We start from the raw sequence: 25,107 nt of genomic DNA on the forward strand, positions 1-25,107 counted from the left end.
CTTTCGAATTATACTTAATAAATCAGGTTCTAGAAATAGTTTTGCAGAATAAAGTCCCACCAGTTGACCTAATTGAGCGCGGAGCTGCCAGTGCTTCACGGCAGCTACTGCGCTGGGCCAACTCGGAGGCTTGGCGAGCCACATGCTGGGAGGTAGGGAGAGCCGGAGCCCTTCGAGGCTGGGCGCCACGTTGCTTCTCCCTTTTTGAATAGGGAGACAACGCTTCTGGCTATTGTGTAAACCGGTCGAGAACTGCGTTCATTCGCACATCAGCTAAAGCGAGAGCAGAATTAAAGCGCCCTAATCCGACCCTTGGCAACATGTGCGTCACAGACCAATATTGAGTTTTAATGCCTGGCTTCGTTTGCCTTGGGGAAGCTTACATGAGAGAATGGCCGAGTACCTCGACAATCGCTACGAAGTGCACAGGATCAAAACCCCCACGCCCGCCCAGCAGTGGCCACCGCCCCCGCCAACCCTCCAGAGGACCCACCCATGTTCCCCGATAACCAGTTGTTTTACGCAGCGCTACACAGCCTTTCCTCACTCCGTCCCCGCTCTCCCACCCACTCCGCATTCAATCCCAGGTTTGTAGTCCCCGGCCGAACAACAGACCGCCCTCTCCCGCCCAGTTGCCAGCCCGAACCCGCACCGCAGCGAGGGAGCCAGCTCCCCGCGCTCCTTGCAGGCGGGCGGCCAGCCAGCCGCAACTGGGTGGTTGGTGATTGACAGGAGGCTGGAGCAATGAGCCGCAGGGGTAGGACGCTGCGTCACTTCCTGGCCTTTCGGGTAGACGGGGTATATAATTTCGGTGCTCACGCAGCGGCCTCGCTCCCACAGTATGGCCGGCGACATTAGCTAGCGCTCGCTCTACTCTCTCTAACGGGGAAACAGCGGACTACAAGAGACTGAGCTGTATCTGCCTCTATTTCCAACAGACTCACGTTCAACTTTCGCTCACAAAAAAGAAAAGCCGGGAAAATTTTATTAACCCTTTTTTTAAAAAAGTTAATATAAAATTATAGCAAAAAAGGAACCTGAACTTTAGTAACACAGCTGGAACAATCCGCAGCGGCGGCGGCAGCGGCGGGAGAAGAGATTTAATTTAGTTGATTTTCTGTGGTTGTTGGTTGTTCGCTAGTCTCACGGTGATGGAAGCTGCACATTTTTTCGAAGGGACCGAGAAGCTGCTGGAGGTTTGGTTCTCCAGGCAGCAACCCGACGCAAACCAAGGATCTGGGGATCTTCGCACCATCCCAAGGTGGGTGCTCGGGGCTCTCGCCCACAGTCGGGTCTGGGGGCTGTCGCCGCCTAGGAGGCACCAGCCCCAGGCTGGGGGCGGGGGCTGGGTTCCCGCAGCCTTCAGGTGAGGGCAGGTTCGCGGGCGGAGGTCGTTTGGGTGGCCGTGGAGGGTGTCCCCGGCGCTGGCCGGAGCGGCCAGGTCCACGCGCGGCCCTAGCCGGCTTCTCCCGCCACCGTTGCAGGGCCGGGCGCTGCCCGGGGGGAGGGGAGAAGGCCAGCGCCGCCGCGTGCTCAGGTAACGTCCCCCGCGCGGCGTGCGGGGCAGCGGGCGGCGCCGCTCGGGGTGGTTTATTGGCCCTCGCCTCCCAACTTACCTCCCCCTCCGCGGGAGTTGGCGGTTCGGGGCCCCGGGTGAGGTGCCCGGGGGTGGGGGCCGCGCGGGCTCCCTCCCAGCAGGTGTGGCTCGGCGGGCTTAGTCAGGCGCTAATTCGGGCGTGTCTGCCTCGGGAATGGAGGAGGGAGGGAGCGGGACAGGAGTCCGACTCGTTATCTCTGCGTGCGGCGGGAGGAGGGGGCCCACCCGGGGCCGGACCGAGGGGCTGACGAGCAGGCCTCCCGCCCGCGGTCGGCGCTGGCAGCATGTGGCGCCCGGGCGGCGGGGATTGGGCGGGAGCAGCTGTGTCGCAGTGGCTGGGCCCCACCGCCGCCCTAACGTGCTCTGCACCAAAGCCTTTTCGGGGCGGCCTGGGGAGCCCACCGAGGCTTGCTCCCGACTCTCTTGACGTTGGGTTGTGTAACCTGTTACCGAGTCGGCGGGGTAGAGTGAGGCTTGCCTATATTCACGGGCTAGAGGCCCGTCTGAGCTCGGGCATAATACCTTTAATGCCTAATCCAGCAAAGGAATCTGGGGCCCCAGCCTCCCACCCCGGGCAGTCACGCGAGAGAGCTGGGCGATCGCGCAGAAAAGGAGAGGTCTTGTAGTGGCCTTGATCCAATCGCAGACAAGGGCGCAGGCGACCCCGGGGGTGGCTGGGCCGGCTCCCCCCGGCTGGGCTCGCTAAGCACCCCTCGGCTTTCTAGGCTCCTCCGCGCACAAGTGCAGCTAGAGTGGCCGTGCGGCGGCAGCGGAGCCGGCGCGGCCGCTTCATTGAGAGGCGACGACCAATGAGCTCGTTGGCCCGACCGGGAGCCTGGCCCTGGGGTGTGGGCCAATGGGCGTTTCAGGAATGTTGGCTGCGCTCGCCGCCTTCTCTGACAAAAAGCAACTGGAGAAGGGAATCCAGGCGGACACGTGCTGCCGGGACTTTAAGGCGGTCTATGTTGAAGGAATCTCCTGTAGAAGAGCATCGTGTTAGCTAAAGTGTGACCGGTTTCGTTTTTCAAGATTCGTGCGACACTTAAAATGTCTCAATATAGTCCTTTACTCTAAGCACTTTGTTTATAGGAAGGAGTTACTTACAAAATATGGGGAAGCTTAGTATTTCCTCCATTTCACAGATGGGAAAAGCTCCCTGGTGTTGGTAATACGCCTTTGGTAAAACGATTGTGATGGGATTATCTAGAAAATGTTGTCAGGAAGAACTAATGAGTAAGAACAGTCTTATAAAATGAATAACAAAATTTTCTGCTCTGGCTCTTTAAATGGGTTGAAGCTTTATTTGTAAGCACACGTTCTTAATAAAGGGAAGGGAGTGTTTCCTCCCCGAGTTCTTGGGCAAAAATGCCAGAATTTAAGCTTGGGCTTTTTTGGTTAAGAGTTCCCTGAATCAAGGAGGAGAAAGGCTTATAAATGGGAAACTTGCTTTCTTTAAATCCGCTTTTGTACCTTACGCAGCTGAAATTGTTTTACTGCTTCAGTGTGGATCTTAAAATGATGGCAAAAGTTATACCTTCAAGGACAGGATGTTCAGTTTTGTTGAATTCGTGATTTAGTGCCATACGTTTTGTAGACACTTAAAATTTGTTAGATCACTGTTGTGAGAGTTTAGCACATTTCAGCTGTTGAAACATCTATTGGATTTAACAGAGATGTCCGTTGGTAACCTTCGAGGAACATTTTTCAGTGAGTGACCTGTCAGGCAGAGATCAACTGTTAGGTTATTTATTAGGAGGTTTTAAAAAAAAGTACCTGAAAAACAATACATGCTTGATACATCACCTAAAATCAATGGCCTGGCCAGAGAAAATCACTGGCTTCTGGTCTCCGAGGAGGTGGGGTGCAGGCCCCATAGACCACAGAAGAGTTATCAGTCATCCAGAAGAGTAATGCATAATGAGATGGTTCGTGCATGACCTATGGCATGTCTAGATTTGAATTCAAATATCATCTAATAGCTAGCTGTTTGATATTTCCATGTCTCAAAAATGGAGAAAATAATGGTACCTACCTCATAGGGTAATTGTGAGGATTAAGTGGGTTAATACATATATAGTACTTTAAAATTGACTGACACATAGTAACCATCAGTGTTAACATCTTTATATTTGATTCTTTGTCCCAAAGGACAGAATCTTTTTCTTTTCCTTTCTTTAAGCAAACCAGGCTGGAGGAGAAAGTGTATCAGGTACTTAACATTAAAGGGAGCTCTACCAAGTTGATGTATTTTTATTCAAGTAGAGGAGATGGTGAGTTTTGGATCGCTTAATGAAGTTAAACCTTAATTCTTCCACGGAATAATCAGTCTTCAGTAGCTTTGTTCTTTTTTTAATGATATAAAAGTTTGGAAGCCAGAAAATCCTTGTCCTTACCTCACATCTCCAACCTCAGTAATACTGCCAAAATGCAAATAGACTAAAGTCATAGTCAAAATACATTATCTAACAGACTGGAATAAAGTTAACAACTACACTGTTTATAAAACATAAAACTTAAGGTTATGGAAAGGGTTAAGATGTTCTAAGAGGGCATCACTATCGATTAAAAGATAACAAGGATATTTTGGGGAAATTCCTAGAAAAATACTTTTCCACACTGATTCAAGAAGAAACAGAAAATCTTAATAGTCCTATAACCATTGCATGAATTGAATTAATCATTAATCATCCCATGAAGATAAATCTAGGCCCAGATGGTTATACTGGAGTGTTCTAACGTTCAAGGAAGAAATAATTCCAACCTTCTTCATACATTCTAATAGTTAACAGAAAGGAAATACACATCACAGTTCCTTTTGGGGTTTGTATAATTTTGATATCAGACCCCTGACAAGCTGTGAAGGAATCAGAATTTTCATGCACTGCAGATGGGAATGATGGGCATGGAATATCCACTTTGGAAAATGGTTTGGCAGTTTCTTAATAAGTTAATACATCTGTCATATGATTCAACCAGTCTGGTCCACTCATGTATCTGCCCAAGTGAACAGGAGATGTGTCCATACAAAGACTTTTACATGAATGTATTCATGACAGCTTTATTTTTCAATAGCCCCCAAACAGGAAACAGGTCTCTATTAACAAGCAAATAGATAAACAAATTATGATTATTCATACGATAGAATACTACTCAGTAATAAAAAAGGAGATGAACTGTTATTGATACATGCAACAAATAATTGTGCTGGAGAAAAAATAATAAGCCTCACAAGAAGTACTATGCTGTAAGATTTCATGTCTATAAAACCAGAAAATTCATAAGAATCTGACAGGCAGGTCAGTGGTTGCCTGAGGATGGAGGTAAGGGGGAAGGGTGGATTACGGAGAGGCATGAGGGACCTTTTAGGGGTGATGCATGTGGTCAGTGTTTTGTGATGGTTTCACAGGTATACGTGTATGTCAAGAATCTTGTAGATTTAATGTAAATGAAAAGATTCAAATGAATTTGAAATCTGGAGTACTATTTGTCCCCAAATTCTTTGTACAGTAACAACGATGAATATGAATTTAGAGAATTTGAAAAGCTGCTGAAATAGTTTTATAGAAAAGATTCTGCTATCATCAGGTATAAGGATCCAAAAAAATACTTAATTGGAAGCAGTGTGGGGTTTGAAGAATTTGTGACATGAAAATTATTCCACAGACATGAACCAAGAGAAAAAAAAAAACCATAGGGCCATTTTGAAGGAAATATTCCAGCAGAGCTGGAGAAAGTGGTAATCTGCCAAAATAAAACAATATGATATGAAAAATCTGACTAATAGTAAAACAGCGTATCTTCTGAATACAGATATTTTGGGTTTTTTTGAGCTTTTTATTGAAGCATAACACAAAAGTTAAGAGAATCATGGGCTTCTCTGGTGGTCCAGTGGGTAAGAGTCCATGCTCCCAATGCAGAGGGCCCAAGTTCAGTCCCTGGTTGGGGAACTAGATCCCGCATTCATAGCGCAACTGAGTTCATGCTGCAGCGAAAAGATCCCGCATGCCGAAACGAAGATGCCAAGTGCCGCAACTGAGACCCGGCACAGCCTAAATAAATAAATACTCATAAGTACATCTCTGATTTTCACAAATTGATCACATTCATGTAACCAGCGTTCAAATCTAAGGAATGTAACTAGCCAGAAATCCCCCTGTACCTCCTTCCAATTATAACCTATTCCCCTCTCCACCTGAGGGAACCACTATCCTGATTTCTAACACACCATAGATTATTTTCCCCATTTTATATATAACATGGAGTCATTTAGTATGCATTATGCCTCCTTTGGTCAGCATTATGTTTGAGGTTTTTTAATTCATTCTCAATGTTGTATTTTGTGTCCATATGCCACAGCTTATCAAATCTATTGTTAATACGGGTATTTGAGTGATTTCCAGTTTGCTAATACAAATATATGGCTATGAACACTAGTGTAAGTGTCTTTTAGTGAGCAATATGTATGCTTTCCTGTTAAATATACATATACCTAGGAATGGAATTGCTAAGTCATAGGGTGTGCATATAGTCAGCATAAGGGTGCTGGTTGCTCCATATCTTCATCCAACACTTGTCTTTTTAACTTTAGTTATTATTGTGGGTATATAGTGGTCTATGTATTTCCCTTCAGACTAATAGAGTTGAGCATCCTTTCATATCTTTATTCACCATTTGGTTATCTTTTGTGAAATGTTCAAGTCAGCTTGTTTTTCTTTTGGGATGATTTTTCAGTTTGCAGGAGTTCTTCATATATTATGGATGAATTATCTGTCTAGTATGTGTATTACAAATATTTTATACCCTCTGGTTTCCTCTTTCATTTTATTAATGATAGCTTTAGAAACAAAAGTTCATAATTTTAATGTAGTCCCATTTATCAGTGTTTTCACCTTTAATGGTTAGTGGTTTTGTATCCTATTTAAGATATCTTTGCTCATCCTGAGGTAACGAAGATGTTATTTTTTCCCTCTAAACTTTGTTTTACTTTTCATATTTAGATCTGCAGTCCATCTGGAATTGATTTTTTAATATGGTATGAGGGAATAGAAAGCACATGAAGCAAAGTTGGCCCATCTTTCCAAGCTTTAACTCCAAGTCAAGCTGGAATCCACTCTCTTTTTGGGGGGGTGGGGTGGCAGCACTGCACGGCTTGTGGGATCTTAGTTCCCCAACCAGGGATGGAACCCATGCCCTTGGCAGTGAGAGCGCATAGTCCTAACCACTGGACCACCAGGGAGTTAATTCCCTGGAACCCACTTTCTCTTAAACACTTCCCACTCTCCTGTAGGCCATTTAGTAGACTTGTAACATTTACCTTCAGTGTAATCTGAACAAATGACATAATACTGAGAATCTTTTTTTTTTTTTTTTTTTTACTAATTTCTCAAGGGAGACAACAGGGGCACATTATATAGATTTTTTTTTTTTTTTAAGAAAAAATCTTGTCTGGTATGGCTTGGGTTAAATAATACTGGTTAACAATATGTTGGAGAAAAGCAGTAGTCCAGACATCCAAATGAATAAGGAACAGATGATGTGTTCTAAAACTGACTTATTTCACACAGTAATTAAAGTTGAAATATAAAAAGAGGGAGTAGTATATTAGGTTTAACCTGCCGTTTTCTCTACTAAATTTTTCAGATTTCAAATGATGTTGAATAGAAATAGACCATTTATGTCTGTTTCCATAATGTCTTAGAATTGCCGGACTAAAATCCTGGACCAAACAAAAGCCTTTTTATAAGAAATGGCAGCTATGGGGAGGAAGTATGTTAGAAAATAAGAAATTTTGGTGAGGAAAGATAGTTTGATCTTTCAGGACTCTAAAATTGGCTTTCCTTTTTGCTTTAGAATTCATCTCAGACCTGAGCTATATATTCTTAGTATGAGGTAGGTTCACATGGGAAATTGTAGTGGATGGAGGTGAAGAGAATAAATATTTTACTAATTGTGGGAAGGTTAGAGGTGTTAGAGGTGTTACTAATTGTGGGAAGGTTAGATGAAAACTACCATCTATAATTTTAATATTGGAAAAGACACTTAGGACTAGTGGCATGTTCTGCTATTCTTTCTTTCCTAACTCAAATTTGTAAGCTAAAATAAAATCTTCAGTAAGGGACTGGGGGCAGTTGCAAAAATAGTAAATTACACCTCAGCATTAACTTTCCCAGAACTCATGCCTTACTTGACTAAATGACTGCACCATATTGCAATATCAATAATTTACATTTAAGGAATTTACAACCCATTGCCAAAAAACCTTTTAGCGTAAATGTTTTGGAGTGAAAAGCTTCTTATTGAATTAAGCTTCTTATTACACTCCACAGCAGTTTCAGAAAGTTTGAACTGCTATCTTTAAACCACCTTTCTTTGAGAGGTACACATTGAAAGTAATAATCAAATGAACGTAGCAGTAATTATACTCATTTAATTTTTAGGTAAAGTTTGAGATGGAGAACTTAGTACTTTGATTATAATTAACAGTGCATTCTGGGTTGATTTCTTTGAACAAAAGATAAAAGCTTATTTCTCTGGATAATCTGAATTAAATTCTGGTCAGCCTAGACGTTGCTAAAGGATAATCTCATGTTCTAGGATAGGTTTGACTCAGACTACTATTACTAGTACTACTACCTTGGGTATGGTGTTGAGGCCTGAATGTAATGTGATAAGGAGAGTCTCTGAAACAGTTAAGTCAAGCTGTTAGCTAAGGTCACAGTTCAGGGAAGCTTCAAATAGTTCAGTTGGGTGGCTTTTTGGGTAAATTACTTGATAGTCCTGAAACCAGTGATTTTTGCTTAAAGGAAGAAATCCATTAGAGGAATCTAATCACATGGAGGCCTTTTAAGTAAATGCAGGTTTCCAGGCACCATCTGCAAAGTATCTGACCTACAGTATCTGAGGGTAGAATCTAAGTGATAAGAGTGAAACTCTGCTCTGAAGGGTTTCTTCCACCTGCTTGCAGCATTCTGTTCCCTCCACCATTTACTTCTTTTAATTGATTTTTTAAAATGTCTAACAATGTTTTTTTAAGTGTACAATTAAGCAGTATTCAGTATGTTTACATTGTTGTGCAACAGATCTGTAGCACTTTTCATTCTGCAAAACAAACTACCCATTAAACACTAATTTCCCCTTCCCTCTTACTCCAGCCCTTAGCAATCACCTTTCTTTATGATTTTGACTACTTTAGATACTTCATATGAATGTATTGATTACCTCATTTAAGTGGAAACCTACAGTATTCATCCTTTTGTGACTGGCATATTTCACTTAGCATAAAATTCTTAGATTCATCCATGTTGAAGCATGTGATAGGATTTCCTTTAAGGCCACATAATCCATTTTATGTATTATACCACATTGTCTTTATCCATTAATCCCTTGATGGACATTTGGGTTGCCTCTTTCTCTTGACAGTTGTAACAGTGAATATGGATGTGCAAGTATCTCTTCCAGATACTTATTTGTATATATACTCAGAAGTAGAATTGCTGGATCATGTGGTAAATTCTATTTTTAAAATTTTGAGGAATGTCCATACTGTTTTCCATAATGGCTGCACCATTTTACATTTTCACCAATAGTGCATAAGTGTTAAAATTTCTCCACATTCTTGCCAACACTTGTTTTTTCATTTTTGCTTTTTAAAAAAATTTTATTTATTTATTTATTTTTTGCGGTACGGGGGTCTCTCCCGTTGCGGAGCACAGGCTCCAGACGCGCAGGCTCAGCGGCCACGGCTCACGGGCCCAGTCACTCCGCGGCATGTGGGATCTTCCCGGACCGGGGCACGAACCCGTGTCCCCTGCATCGGCAGGCGGACTCTCAACCACTGCGCCACCAGGGAAGCCCCCATTTTTCCTTTTAAATAGCAGACATCCTAATGGGTGTGAGGTGGTATCAAGAATGTGATTGGCGTTTCTCTTATGAATAGTGGTGTTGAGCATCTTTTTACATGCTTGTGGGCCATTTGTATATCTTTGTTTTTGGAGAATTGTCTATTTAAGTCTTTGCCTACTTTTAAATTGGGTTATTTGTTTTTGTTGTTGGAATTCTTTATTCTGGATATTAATCTCATAAGATGTATGATTTGCAAATATTTTTCCAATTCTGCCTTTTCACTCTATTGAGTGTTTTCGTATGATACATAAAAGTTAAGTTTTATGTAGTTCCATATGGCTATTTTTGCTTTTGTTGCCTGTGCTTTTTGTGTAACATACAAGAAAGCTTTGCCAAATCCAATGTCATAAAGTTTTTCCCTATGTTTTCTTATAGGTGTTTTGTGTCTTAATTTAGGTGTTTAACATTTTAAACATATATTTATTTATTTGGCTGCACTGGGTCTTAGTTGCGGCACGGGGGATCTTTAGTTGCAGCAGCATGCGAATTCTTAGTTGTGGCATGTGGGATCTAGTTCCCTGACCTGGGATCGAACCCCCGGGCCCCCCCTGCATTGGGAGAGAGGAGTCTTAGCCACTGGACCACCAGGGAAGTTTGTTAATTTAGGTGTTTAAATCCATTTTGAGTTATATGGTGTAAGGTAAGTATCTAATTTCATTCTTTTGTGTGCAGATCCAGTTTTCTCAACACCATTTGCTCAAGAGACTCTTTTCCCAATTAGTCTTGCACTTTTGTTAATGGTCGTTTGACCTGAGGTGTTTACTTCTTAAATTTTTACATTAAAGAGTGTAGCCAGGAGAATTCCCTAGCAGTCCAGTGGTTGGGACCAGACGCTTTCACTGCGGTTGCCCAGTTCAATCCCTGGTCGGGGAACTAAGATCCCACAGGCTGTGTGGTGTGGCCAAAAAAAAATGTACTCAGCCATTACAAGCGTTATTGAATCAGATGACATAGAAGTCTCTTGTCATTTTAATTGCCTATTTTCCCGTGTTAACACCCCAGTTTGTTCTATTTTTATTAGACCACAGACTCTTTAAGAAAGCTTACAGTGTAAAATATGGCATGCCATTAATGTTTTACTTTTCTGGCATAGTGACTAAGATCATTGAATCCATGTACTGTCATTTGTAAAGAGCATACTATTTGGGATATTTATCATGATCTGGGTGTGGCTAGGATCCAAAAAAAGCTTTATTTACAAAAGGAGGCTTATTTTCCCCTCAGAAATGTGATATTAATAATTTGCTCAAATTCTCAGCTGTATTTTTGTTGCATCTTTCCTGCCCTTTGATTTATTATTTTTTTGAGCCAACAGTTCTCCTAAGATTGTGGTGTTTTGTTTTTTGTTTTTTTGCGGTACGCGGGCCTCTCCCGTTGCGGAGCACAGGCTCCAGAAGCGCAGGCTCAGCAGCCATGGCCCACGGGCCCAGCCGCTCTGTGGCACGCGGGATCCTCACGGACCAGGGCACGAACCCGCGCCCCCTGCATCGGCAGGCGGACTCTCAACCACTGCACCACCAGGGAAGCCCAGATTGTGTTTTTATAATCACTTGGTTGGTAGACTGTTCAACTGTTTGGCTTAGGATGTTTTAAAGCAATTCCTTTCGTACTGTGACTTTGAAAAATCCTACTTGAAGGTTTCTATTAGGTGAGGAAGAGTTTGGTTGTAGAATTTATTAACAGTGATGAATGAGTGCAAGAGCATTCTTGTTCCATCAAGATGGAATAAGCATACTCTATTCTCACTAAATGCAACTAAAAATCCTGGACAGAATGCATGGAGCAGCTGAGAACTCTGAAAAGTAAATGTTAGGTGAATTGGAGAAGGAAGCCAAGACTCAAAATATCACTGAAATAGCCGTGAGTTTGTTTCTTTTTTTCTATGGTATCTCCTGGGGTGGTCTCAAAAGCTGCCAGAAACCTGGAACTGCACACAAACTGAGCTCTGAGAGAGGTCTTTTTCTGGAATGCAAAGAAGGAAGGGAAGGGAGGCCCCTTTGGGTTAGACAGAGTGGGGAAAATCCCTTTTTTATTTTCGTATTGCTTTGCTTTTTTTGTTCTTTCGTGCCACAGCTCAGGCAGTCCTGTAGCAGACTGCTGCAGAGTGGGGAGACTAAAGCCTTGGCTTTCTAGCCAGAGGACCAAAAAGCAGGCCGTCTTCACTACCACCCCAGCCCCCCCAGCCCGCCTTGAGCCAGTAGCTGTGGAGATTATGGAGAGAAAGAGGTGAAGAATGTGATCCCTTAATGATTTATATGAACACTCCTTAGCTGCTCATGTGTGGATCTGACCCTAAACAGTGTATCAAAGGCTTTGAAAACTGATAGATTGGCCACTGGGTGGCACATATGCAGGACAGCTCAGAATTCCATAGCAATCAATGGGTTTCATAACTCTGAAATCGTAACATAACCTATAGAAGTTGGATAAGAACAACACTGAACTTAACCATTTCAACTGTCTGCTGGCACTTTTTTTGTGTGTGTGTGGCTGCGTTGGGTCCTCGTTGTGGTGCACGGGCTTCTCATTGGTGGCTTCTCTTGTTGCAGAGCACGGACTCTAGGCGCATGGGCTTCAGTGGTTGTGGTTCGCGGGGCTCTAGAGTGCAGACTCAGTAGTTGTGGTTCACGGGCTTAGTTGCTCCATGGCATGGGGGATCTTCCCAGACCAGGGATCAAACCCATGTCCCCTGCACTGGCAGGCAGATTCTTAACCACTGCGCCACCAGGGAAGTCCCCTAACACAGTTCTTTAAAATCAGCATGCCCCATAGGATTTAAAGGAGATGTAAAATCATATAATGTGATGTCCAGGATGCGATCATAAATTCCTCAACATACAAATAAATGACCAGGAAATTCTTTCAAAGGAAGACAATCAATAGACTGCAGCCTCTAGGTGATGTAGATCAAAATTTAAAAGCATCTATCATAACCATTCTATAAGAAGTAAGGAGAACACTTAGTAGAGAAATAAAAGATGGAACTAAAAAATAACTACTGGGATAAAAAGTTTACTGAATGGGCTTTATTTAGTAGAATGGAGATGACAGAAGAGTGAGTGAACTTGAAAACAGATCAGTAGGAATTGCTCAGTGTGAACAACAGAGAAAAGATTGAGACTGAAAATGAACAGATCCTGGTGGGACAAACCAAAAATTTTAACATTTTATGTCAGATTCACAGAAACAGGAGTGTGATGCAGAAAAAATAATTGAGAAAATAGTCCATGTCTAGGTTCATTTATAATGAATGGGTTCTGTAACAGCTAAGATATTGGACAGTGAAATGACTAAGCTTCATTTATGCAGGTTAAGATAGCATTTCAAGTGGAATATATATCTGTAGCTCATTAACAGAATAATTCTGTTAAATGAATCTTTTATTTTTTTCTTTTTAAGAACTCACCCTCTAAATACCTGAATTATTATGGTGACAAATTTAAAAAACTGAATGGGATCATGTAGCAGTTTAGATTTTTTAAATTTAAGGCTCTTTGATTTTTTAGCAAGTTTATAAGATCTAATCAAAATTATTGCCAGATGCAACAAATATTTTAGGGCCTGCTGTGAACTGGGCTAGGCACTGAGGATGGAAACAGTAAAACATTCAATCCCTAACTATGCAGAATGATTCTGGTGGGATTAACATGAATACCAAAATAGCCACACAACTAAAGCACTTAGGTAAGCCTTCCGAGTTGTAAAACATTTTAATGGCAGATTTGATCTGGTGGGGGTAGTGGGGTGGCTTGAACTGGAAGAAGGGAGGTGGGGACAGAGGTTCTAGGTAGAGTGAAATCCATTCAGCAGTATCCAGAACAGTCAAAGTTTGCACCTGTTGTCTCAGCATAATTATAAGGTTCTTGTTAACTCTCAGGTGGCTTGATTTGGGTGAATTAGTTTTATATATATATATATATATCTGTCAATGTACACTTTATTTGCTTTAATTATTCTTCTCATTGTGTCTTGTGTGTGTGTTTGTGTGTGTGTGTGTGTGTGTGTCTGCGTTGGGTCTTTTTTGCTGCCCGCGGGCTTGCTCTAATTGCAATGAGTCTCGGGGCTACTCTTCATTGCAGTGCGTGGGCTTCTCATTGCGGTGGCTTCTCTTGTTGCAGAGCACAGGCTCTAGGCACGAGGGCTTCAGTAGTTGTGGCGCACAGGCTTAGTTGCTCTGCGGCATGTGGCATCTTCCCGAACCAGGGCTCAAACCCTTGTCCCCTGCGTTGGCAGGCAGATTCTTAACCACTGTGCCACCAGAGAAGTCCCTCATTGTGTCTTTATCATATAATGTGTCAGATGAGAAGGGGGGATCCCAGGAGATCTGAAGACTAGATAATAGTTTACTCTTAGGAGGGAGTAAAACAGGATCTTTCTGAAGTAAGGGAAGCAGGTACAGTTGAGGGGTAGAGTCACTACACTGAAAACAGAATAAAAAGTTTATACTGAGTGTGAGATCCCTAGCCCTTTATCAGCTCTTTTACCTATCAGAAATCTTAATATGCTCCAGGCAAGAGAGCCGAATATTTGGGTAATCTGACCTACCCAGGAAAGAACAACAACAAAAAAACACGGAGTTCCCCAGTGAAACAGCCTAGATAGAGAGAGGTCCGCTAAACAAGCATAGAACTTCTGACTAGCTAAGGCTTAGCACCCTATTCTTGGCCAAGAACCACTTAAAAGAAACGTTGAAAGAGGAGACATTTGCGGGAACATCTGAGGATATATTTGGATAAGCGTGTAGAAAACAGAAGCAAATGAAAAAGCAAGACAGCTTCTAAGTCCAGGAAAAAAAGCTATACAAGAGAGGAAAAGTTTTTGTTATACTATATGTAGCTCAGCCACAGAACACGTTTCAAAGTCTTAACATCCTATAGTTAACACTGCTGTATGATATGTGAAGAAAATGTTAAGAGAATAAACCCTGAGTTCTCATCACACCGAAAAAAAATTTTTTCTTTTAATGCCTTTTTAAAAATTTGTTATGTATGTGAGGTGATGAAAGCTAACATTGCAGTAGTCATTTTGCAGTATAATAAGTGAAATCACTATGATGATGGGCACCTGAAACGTACACAGTGCTGTATGTCAACTATATCTGAATAAAACTGGGGGAGGGTAGTTAACTTTAATCACCCCTTCTCAGTTCTATTCACTATTTATGTTATGTCCCGTGGATAGGAGAGAATATTTGCAGGAGTGCTTAATTCTAGTGGGAGGTCAGTAGGTAATGACATTAGCCAGTAGCATTATTGGAAGATCTGCATTAGATCTCTAAAGAGACCCCTGTGCTCCAGAATTTTACTTAATGCTTCTAATGTTTATAGTGGGTATTTTTATTATTTACCTTCATATTCAGTATTTGAATTCTTATTATCTAGTACGTAAATTTTGTATGCATTCTGTAATTTATTCTTCTTAGTCATGTGAGGTAGGTTTTATTAAACCAAGCCCCCAGGGGTAATTGTAAGAAATGTCACAAAGCAGAAAAGCAATAGCTTCAATAAGAGCCTCATGTTTTCCTTTAGTTCTGGTTATTCCTTTTTGCATGAAGGCATATTCTTTGTGGAATTGAAATACTGTGGGTTCTAGAATGTTGTTTGCACATTTAGTGACCTTTGAATCTTAGAAATATGAAACTGAAAGCTACTACACTTCAGTACCTAAGACAATCTATAAATTTGTGTTAACTCAGAACTGGGTCTTATTTGCAACTGTTTTTCCTTCCCTAAACAACAAATTGAACCATTTTTAAAATTTGAAACAAACTGCAAAAACATGGCCAAGTCTAATATGTATTTTCTTCTTTATATAAACAATCATTAGCACCTTTTAAAAAGAGTAATTGTTAGCTCTTTTTAAAAGTTGCTATGTAAAAAAAAAAAAGTTGCTTGATAAAGTTATGGGCAAATAGGCTTTACAACTAATCATTAGCAAGGCTAATCATTTAAGTTTTCAGATGGGTCTGAGTAATGTTCAATTTAAACTATCAGTGGGAGGAATTACTACTGCCTTGTGACTGGTCATCCAATAGCCCATTGGGCCAATAATATTTTCTTTTAGAAAAATGATGAAACAGGCACAAAATTCTAGCAGAATTGATTGGTATTATGTTTGCCTTTAATACCAAAAAATAAGCATACCTATTTCTGTGCTGGCTGTGCTGTTGAGGATTTCTCTCACAAGGTCTTAATTGGAAAGGAAAACTTTAATATGCCATTTTCTTGTGTATACAAGAATGAGTTGCCAAATGTTAAGAGGCTTAAAACATATTTCTAGCCTTTAATCTGGTCATTTTAAGCTGTCCTGTGGGAATATTTTATGATAACTTTCTGTTTATAGTGGGCACACTAAAGAGGAAGTACTACCTTAGGTCTCAATCAGGTAGATTAAGACTAGCCCATGACTTCCTTTTTGCTGTCTACTGCCTTACTGCATTTCAACTTTGTTGAAATGGGCATTTTGTCATCTTATTAGATAGAGTGTAACAGTATTCCCAAGATCTTATGGGTAGGCTTGTACTATTGAATTGTCAGCCAAAGGCATTTTTTGGGGTTTTTTTTTTGACTGTGCTTCTAGACCTTTAAACAGCACTGGGCATTGTGATTAGCTGCCAGTTTGATAGCAGAAAATAGTATCAAAACTGTGTGAGTACCAGCTTACTTTTGCTGTCAAACTTTTAAATCTCTTTGCCAATCTAATTGGTGAAGGAAACGATGCTTTTTAAATTGTAATTCATATAGTAAGGTTAAAAATCAGAATTTGAAGGACTTCCCTGGCAGTCCAGTGGTTAAGAATCTGCACTTCCAATGCAGGGGGCGCAGGTATCTCATTTTAACTTGTATTTCTTTAATCACTTAGTGAAAGGTAATGTTTTTCCTTGGTTTATTGGCCTTTGGTATTTCCTCTGTACATGGCCTATTTACATTATTTATTTTGTCCATTTGTGTGTCGTCGTCCCCCCCCCCCGTTTGTGTTTTTCTTAATAAATTACAAACATGTAGTATAATTTCCTGGGTTTTGGTTTTCTTTTTTGTTTTTCACATACTATAGCAAAATGTATCCATCTTATTTGGTGGGTATGTCAATATAGATTATTTTGAAACAGAAGTAAATGTTGGTATTCATAAGAGAAGCTGGAACAAGAATGTGACAACAAATATAAAATGTGATATTAAATCATCAGAAACCTTTGAGACCTTTGTAATTTTTATGAGAGTACTGTTACAAATTAATCATCCTCTTTTTGGTTAAATAATAGATCCGAGTGGGACATACTTTTGAAGGATGTGCAATGTTCAATCATAAGTGTGACAAAAACTGACAAGCAGGAAGCTTATGTACTCAGGTAAGTCCTGTAAAACAAGCGGTGGCTAACCAATTTCATTCTGAATCATACTTTACATGGAATAGCAAATCATTTTTCTGGATCTTAGTTCTATAATTGTTTTCATCTTAATTTTAAAAATATGATATAAAATAAAATGTTTACTTCCGATGTCCCTAGGCATAGGTTTTTGAAGTCTTACCTAATTGCTCTTCAAGATGGTTGCCATCTTTACTACCTCCTTGAGGTTAGCAGGAAATGTCTGTGAAGGAGGGGAGGGTAGAATGGCACTGTTCCTTTGCCCACAGTCCCTGATACAGGTCTTCCTTTTTAGTATATGCCTCTCTCTTAGAACTTCAGACAAAGTGAAAATTAGCTTCATCATACAAATAGGATTGCTGTATGTAAGAGAAGAAAGCCATGCAACCTTTTTATAGGTACAAAGATACTATATTGAATTCTTATAATAATATTATAATGGGCCTTGGGGCTATTGTATTGAACATGGTTCCTGCTTTTTCTGAAGCTGGTGCTTGGCATATACAGATGTTTATCAAATGATTATTATGTGCCAGGCCCTAGAGATATAATGGTGAGTAAAACAAACATTCCTTTCCTCATAGAGCTTATTATCTAATGAAAAGTAATGAGATGGTTACAGAAATACACGAGAGTGGGCAGTTCAAGATGAGGTGTAAAGTATGAATTTAGTGTCCTAGGTTAGGTTAGGTTAGGTGAGGAGGAAAGTTGACTACTGAAAGAGAGTTTGTGTAATGAGCTAATATGCTTTATACCTAATTTAAGCTCTGTTTCTGTGGGGTCCTAGAACCTTACACTGATCTTTATATAATAGAGGAAGAATACTACAGTACATTATTTGCCTCCTTGAGATCTTAACATTTAAAATTATTAGCCCAAAATTTACATTGTAAATGACAGTGCAATAATAGATTAAGCATCTCAGTAGTACCTAAACATTGTTATAATATTGTGACTTTTTTTAAACTGCAGTGAGAGTAGCATGTTTGTCTCCAAGAGACGTTTCATTTTGAAGACATGTGGTACCACCCTCTTGCTGAAAGCACTGGTTCCCCTGTTGAAACTTGCTAGGGATTACAGTGGGTTTGACTCAATTCAAGTAAGTAATCAAAAAACGTTTATCCTTTTTGGGGGGTGGGGCATAAACGTTAGGGTTCGGTGATGTGCTTGGTAAATAAATTTGTATACTTGTTCAGTTTTAATGGGTAAGGACGTTCACAACATGGGGAGAAAGAGTGCCTGTTGCTCATTAATAGCAAAAAATATGGAGGAACCAGAGAATGAGTTGGGATAAAACTCAAATGGGAGAAAAGAAAACCAGACACTTTCAGTAGTTAATTCCTTAATATTGTTACTATGAATGGTAGAGCAACTAAGAAAAAGAAAAGCAAGAAAAATCATCCAGTCTTCATAATAAAGAACTGATTATGTTAAAGAGCAATAGTCAGTTAATTCTTGAATGCTATCAGAATTTATACTTAGGGGCTTCCCTGGTGGCGCAGTGGTTGAGAGTCCGCCTGCCGATGCAGGTGATGTGGGTTCGTGCCCTGGTCTGGGAAGATCCCACATGCCGTGGAGCGGCTGGGCCCGTGAGCCATGGCCGCTGAGCCTGCGCGTCCGGAGCCTGTGCTCTGCAACGGGAGAGGCCACAACAGTGAGAGGCCCGCATACCGCAAAAAAAAAAAAAAAAAAAAAAATTAGGGTATAATTGTTCTGATAAGCACATGTTGAGTTTTAATAATTTACTTAACTATGGCAAAGGATAGCTGTCATTAGGACCTAAAAACAGTTTTTGTTAATTATTGACCCTTTTAAGAAGATATGAATTTAGCAATATGTTCTTAATTTTTGGATCACTGACTCTTTTGAAACTAAACATACACATGTTCTGCCACAAAATTTTTGCTTACATGCCTGTTATAAAGCTCAGATTAGGGACTCCCTGGTGGCACAGTGGTTAAGAATCCACCTGCCAATGCAGGGGACACAGGTTCAAGCCCTGGTCCAGGAGGATCCCACATGCCATGGAGCAACTAAGCCCGTGCGCCACAACTACTGGGCCTGCACTCTAGAACCCGTGAGCTACAACTAGTGAGCCCACGTGCTGCAACTACTGAAGCCCGAATGCCTAGAGCCTGTGCTCCGCAATAAGAAAAGCCACCGCAATGAGAAGCCCACGCACCGCAATGAAGAGTAGCCCCCACTTGCTGCAACTGGAGAAAGCCCAGGCACAGCAACGAAGACCCAACACAACCAAAAAACTAAATAAAACAAAATAAATTAATTTTTTTTAAAAAAAGAAAGAAAGAAAACTGCTCTAGGGAATTCCCTGGCCATCAAGTGGTTAGGACTCCGTGCTCACACTGCCAAGGTTCCAGGTTCAATTCCCTGGTCAGGGAACTAAGATCCCACATGCCACGTAATATGGCGCAGAAAAAAACAAAGAAAGAAAAAGAAACTTCTGCTCTAGAAATAAATACTGTACCTTGTCTCTACAGTTATGACCCATCATTAGTAGTTGGGCATTTTTTAGTTTCTAGAAATTCAGTGACACAATCTACATGGTTAATGTTCTATTAAGACTATACACAGCTGAAAAACAAACTTTCTCTGTATAACACTAACCCATGGGTATTGGTCTGAAACCTTGCTCTTTGACACAGTGGCCTTTGCTTTTGTTTGTCGGCCAGCAAAGTACTACACATCTATGAAGCATATTAAAGGAAAAACACTATGTTAGGTGTCATTGGGGAAAATATTTGTGGCGATAGTTTTGATTTTGATATGTATATGTAGAAAATAGTTGATTGGTTTAGGAAAGGTGATAGATTTCAGTGTATGAAGTTATCTGTCTGTCTTTTATAGAGCTTCTTTTATTCTCGTAAGAATTTCATGAAGCCTTCTCACCAAGGGTACCCACACCGGAATTTCCAGGAAGAAATAGAGTTTCTTAATGCAATTTTCCCAAGTAAGTTTAAATAGAATTGAATCCTGCTTTCTTAAAGTTAGAAGATATATTCTCTCAAATATATGTGTGTACACACCTATGTATCAAATGCAGCACATTATATAGTTAAGATAAATATATCAATGTAGCTGATTATAATTTTTGGAGTATGTTGTATAAGTGTTGTTGAAATGATGGGGGAAAAATCAAGGGATTGATCACCTGGCAGAGGGAGAGCTCGTCTTCATCTAGCCAGTTGCTCTCATTTATATCTTAACTTAGTGGTTATGAAGGCTGTAATCCCTTCATCCAGAAAAATGCCCAGTCACCTCATAAACCCATGCTAAGGCACTGGTCCATGTTAAGAAACTGTCGAGCATTCAATATAGGAATTGACCTAGCTTAAAAATGGTCAACTTAGTGAGAGCATAGTGTCACTTCAACTAAATTGGCAAGATTTTTTCCATCCATTTGCTAAGCTTTTATTTCTAGACCTTCCTTTCTGAGCTTCAAGGACAGGGAAATAAAGTTTATCTTATCTAACACCCTAATATCCTAAAGGAGGCTGAAAACCTGGATGATTTTAGTAACATGGCACAAAGTTGTTCACAGGGATGACTTTTTTAAAAATCAGATTTCTCTCTGTTCTTATCTACTAATATGAAATTGTACTAGTTACATAAATAAGAGTGCTGAGTATAATTTAGTTCAAATTTACTGTGTTTAATGAGGCTTTGAAACACTATGGACAGGAGGACGCATTAATAAAAATAACTTGTTTTTACTTGAGAGAGTAGATAAATGGGTGACCAAATTACATTTCCTAATGGAATTTTAGGGGAGAGTAAACCATAGTTTTCTTAGAACCATTTAGACTGACTCACTAGCTGAAGTGCATCTCTAAATGACAGCCAGTAAAGTTTTTTCTTAAAAGGTGAGGGGGATCCTGCCTACTTGCTATCGAATGGATCTGTTAAATTTATTTTACGTTCTCCTCCTTCAACAGATGGAGCAGCATATTGTATGGGACGCATGAATTCTGATTGTTGGTATGTTGGACCCAGTTTGATGGAAGTTTTTGTTCTACATAAGATTTACTTTAAACTTCCAGTTGTCATTTTTAGAAACTATTTTGTACTTTTATATAGGTACTTGTATACTTTGGATTTCCCAGAGAGTCGGGTAATCAATCAGCCAGATCAAACCCTGGAAATTCTGATGAGTGAGCTTGACCCAGCAGTTATGGACCAGTTCTACATGAAAGATGGTGTTACTGCAAAGGATGTCACTCGTGTAAGCATTTTCAATAATAATTCTGTATTCTGCTTGGTGACTAAATATTTTAACTCATTCTCCATTTATTTTTCAGATTTGTTTTTAATTCAGTCTTTGGGCTTTTTTCCAGGAGAGTGGAATTCGTGACCTGATACCAGGTTCTGTCATTGATGCCACACTGTTCAATCCTTGTGGGTATTCAATGAATGGAATGAAATCGGATGTAAGTAAGAATATCTTGCTTAATAATTGAAATATTTAAGTGTGCCCTTTCCATTATTAACACAAAACTATTTCTCGAAGGGAACTTATTGGACTATTCACATCACTCCAGAACCAGAATTTTCTTATGTTAGCTTTGAAACAAACTTAAGTCAGACCTCCTATGATGACCTGATCAGGAAAGTTGTGGAAGTCTTCAAGCCAGGAAAATTTGTGACCACCCTGTTTGTAAATCAGGTAATGTATTTTATTATCGACAATAGAATCTTACAGAAAATAAAGATAGTGAGGCATGTCATAAAATGTATTCTGAGACGGCACATAATCAGATATTCAGAGGTATTACTAATTGAGGTGTTTGGTAGATGAGAAGCTTTATGTGTTTCATTAGACTTCTGTTGGTCCTTGTTTTTATATCTAACACAGTTCATGGGCTCCTCTTGTCCTATTTTCCCTGTTGATAGACCTTGGCCGGGGGTGCCGGGGGACATAAGGTGTCCCACTTCATCCCGCCCCTAAGAAGTCAGCTAAAATATTTCAGTACCACAGTTTAACTAAAATAGTAGTCTTAAATATTTATTGCATGACTGCTTTGTTTGAAAATACTTTTGCAGATTGGAAGCACTCATGGTTAATTTAATTTTTTTCCCCAGAGTTCTAAATGTCGCACAGTGCTTTCTTCGCCCCAGAAGATTGAAGGTTTTAAACGTCTTGATTGCCAGAGCGCTATGTTCAATGATTACAATTTTGTTTTTACCAGTTTTGCTAAGAAGCAGCAACAACAGCAGAGTTGATTAAGAAAAATGAAGAAAAAACGCAAAAAGAGAACACACATAGAAGAAGGTGGTGGCTGCTTTTTAGATATTGATACCAAGGGCCATGCTTTCCATAACCACCACCTTGTAGTTGCAGAAAGCCCTAGATGTAATGATAGTGTAATCATTTTGAATTGTATGCATTATTATATCAAGGAGTTAGATATCTTGCATGAATGCTCTCTTCTGTGTTTAGGTATCCTATGCCACTCTTGCTGTGAAATTGAAGTGCATGTAGAAAAAACCTTTTACTATATGAAACTTTACAACACTTGTGAAAACAACTCAATTTGGTTTATGCACAGTGTAATATTTCTCCAGGTATCATCCAAAATTCCCCACAGACAAGGCTTTCGTCCTCATTAGGTGTTGGCCTCAGCCTAGCCATCCATCTGGGACTGGGACTGTTCTATTAAATTGCTACCAGGATTTTGCATCCAGTTACCTCCACTTTCTAGAACATATTCTCTACTAATGTTATTGAAACCAATTTCTACTTCATACAGATGTTTTTGCAGCACCAATCAAAGTTCTTCTTCCACAAGTCGAGTCCTCTACGAAAATGACTGCAGTTATCCATTTTGTGTATTACTATCTCACTGCTTCCTATACTCGTGTGACTTTAATTGATTCATTCCTCACCATGGTGTCGCCCTCCCAACCACACCCCCTCCATAAAGCAATACACTGTTACACTGTGGGTTTACACTAACCTTATACCCCAGAGGGGGTACGGGGGGCGGGGTGGACCCTGGGCTTAATTTTCTTTTAAGGTCAAGGGAGTTTGGCATTTTTCGTTACCATGAGCTCTTTTGGAATAAGCTGGTGTTGATTAGCAAAGAAGGTGTAGATTGATACTAGGGAATATTAGCAGAACTGTATGGAAACTGTATGCAATTCTGTGCCCCCCATTAAATGAGATTAGCTTCTCATGGGTACCATGTCTTTGTTAACTTGATAAGTAGTAGTATAAAAAAATTATCACTAAATTTGTTAGCATGGAGATTTAAGATAAAGGTTGTGTTGGATTCAACAAGTCAAGTCAGCTCAGATGATTCACCTCAACTTTTACTTTCATAGCCATTTCCACTAATTTCTATTAATGATATGCCATAAACTTTCGTTCAAAGCAGAATCGATGTCTTTGCCATCTTTGTGACTTAAAAAGTTCTGTGACTTTGTGATACATGTGATAGTGTTCTGACGGTTCCTCTTACTGGTATCTCTTTCACCATGGAGTAACATCAAGTGATGAATGAGAACTGTTCAGGTTATTCAGACATACTACACAGTGAAGCAGAGTGCTATCCATAAAACATGACATGCAAAATTCCAAAATGGTCAATGGGAAATGACTAGAAATACAGGCTTAAAAGAGTTGGCATCTTTTAGCTGTATTTGCTAATACAGACATTTATTTAAGCAGCTGAGAAAAGAGCAAAGTTGACTCAATTTTGTATTTCTTCTTGTCCTCAAACAATTTTTGATTCTTTCTGGATTGATGCAGTGATGTTTTTGTTCCTTCCGTATTTATAAATGAAACACTTTTTTTTAGTGTTTCTAAACATAAATTCTACTTGGTTTGAAATCAAGTGGTTGGAACACTTGACTTTTAAACATGTTGTTGACTCAGAGCTTCATTGAAGAAGTTTCAATCAATGGATCAGTCCGATTCTGTAATTAGTGCACAGTACCTAATGTTTTGGTGCTATTATGAGGACCAATGCTCAAAGTGGATTTTGTTCTTGAACAGTGTCCCAGTAGATTTGATGAACATTTATTGGCTTGAGGTCTGATCGCCTGCCCCCACCCCAGCCCAATAGATTTAAGATTTCTATTTAATGTTGAGAAACTGCACAAATTTGTATGGAACAAAGCCTAGAAAAATAAAAACTATAGATTGAATAGTAATCTAAATTAATCCTAGTGTGTGTGATAGAGGAGGGAAAATTTTGGTGCCATAATTTCTCTCTTCATGGTGTTGGACTTAAATCAGTTGAAATGTATTTCTGTACCACAATTTAAGCTTCAATAAAGGTTTGCTTAATTCATTGTCTAGTGACATTCAGAAAGTTTTCTGTTGATGTATTGTTTTAAATAGTATACCTGACCAAATACTAGACATCTAAAGTTTTTATAATTAGAGTAAATCAATATTTAATGATCATTTTTTAAGATTTATGGGAGTTGTCATAAAGATAAGATCTCTAAGCTCCTGGGAGAACAGATTTAAACATTTTTTTGTTAGTGGCTTCATACCTGAAGCTCAAAGGAAATCATCTGGGCTATATACCAGGATATCAAAGAGTAGAAAGGGTGTAAGTAGTAAGAATAATAATGCTAGAGTTTGGAGCTAGAAAAGTGAAAAGTTTGAAGGTGTAATAGTCTAACATTTATTATGAAATAGGCTCTTGATGGTGGGGTGGGGGCAGAGTTTAACTCATGGTTATTTCTATTAACTAGAACAGAGTTACAAGCTTTTGATCATTGTGCCATGCAGGTACGTATCTCATCATCTGAGTTAAAAAGGGTTGATCGTAGAAAAGCAGGTTGTTACACATGTGTGCAATACCTACAGCACCAGATTCTTTTACATGAACAGGTAACTGAGTTTGGCAGACACTTGGTGTTAAAAAGATTCAGGGACATAATCTGAAAAATAGGTAAATGTGATATCACACTATGAAAGATAAGAGGCTTTTATTGTCCTAGCCAGATAACTCACCATTTCTTGGCTACACACCTTCAAACTTGACATTCTCATCTACCCTTTTTGTCATAATGGAAGAAGTATTGGTCTTTTGGATTCTATCCGCCCATTCCTACCTTCAGAGACTTTCTGAGTTCACTGCAAGCATGTCCACTGTTGATCATCATCAGTTTGTTATACTTTTCTAGTTTCTTCCCACTTAGGTTTGCTCCTTAGGGTCTACTTTATTAGTCCTTTACAAGATGACAAGTGTCAATTCTTACCCCAAACTGA

At 40.0% G+C, this 25,107-nt stretch overlaps 1 protein-coding gene across 1 annotated transcript; it reads left to right on the forward strand.

The window, feature by feature from the left end:
* Positions 1-803: 803 nt before the first annotated feature.
* AMD1 (adenosylmethionine decarboxylase 1) lies at positions 804-24,176 on the forward strand. The gene is made up of 9 exons (XM_059083636.2): positions 804-1,261; positions 16,761-16,847; positions 17,838-17,964; positions 19,731-19,833; positions 20,819-20,861; positions 20,961-21,105; positions 21,218-21,310; positions 21,391-21,546; positions 21,963-24,176. The coding sequence occupies exons 1-9, from the start codon at positions 1,152-1,154 to the stop codon at positions 22,101-22,103; spliced, it is 1,005 nt and encodes a 334-aa protein (XP_058939619.1). The 5' UTR covers positions 804-1,151; the 3' UTR covers positions 22,104-24,176.
* Positions 24,177-25,107: the final 931 nt, after the last annotated feature.

The sequence above is a fragment of the Kogia breviceps genome, chromosome 13, assembly GCF_026419965.1.
Source record: "Kogia breviceps isolate mKogBre1 chromosome 13, mKogBre1 haplotype 1, whole genome shotgun sequence".
NCBI classification, from domain to species: Eukaryota; Metazoa; Chordata; class Mammalia; order Artiodactyla; family Physeteridae; genus Kogia; species Kogia breviceps.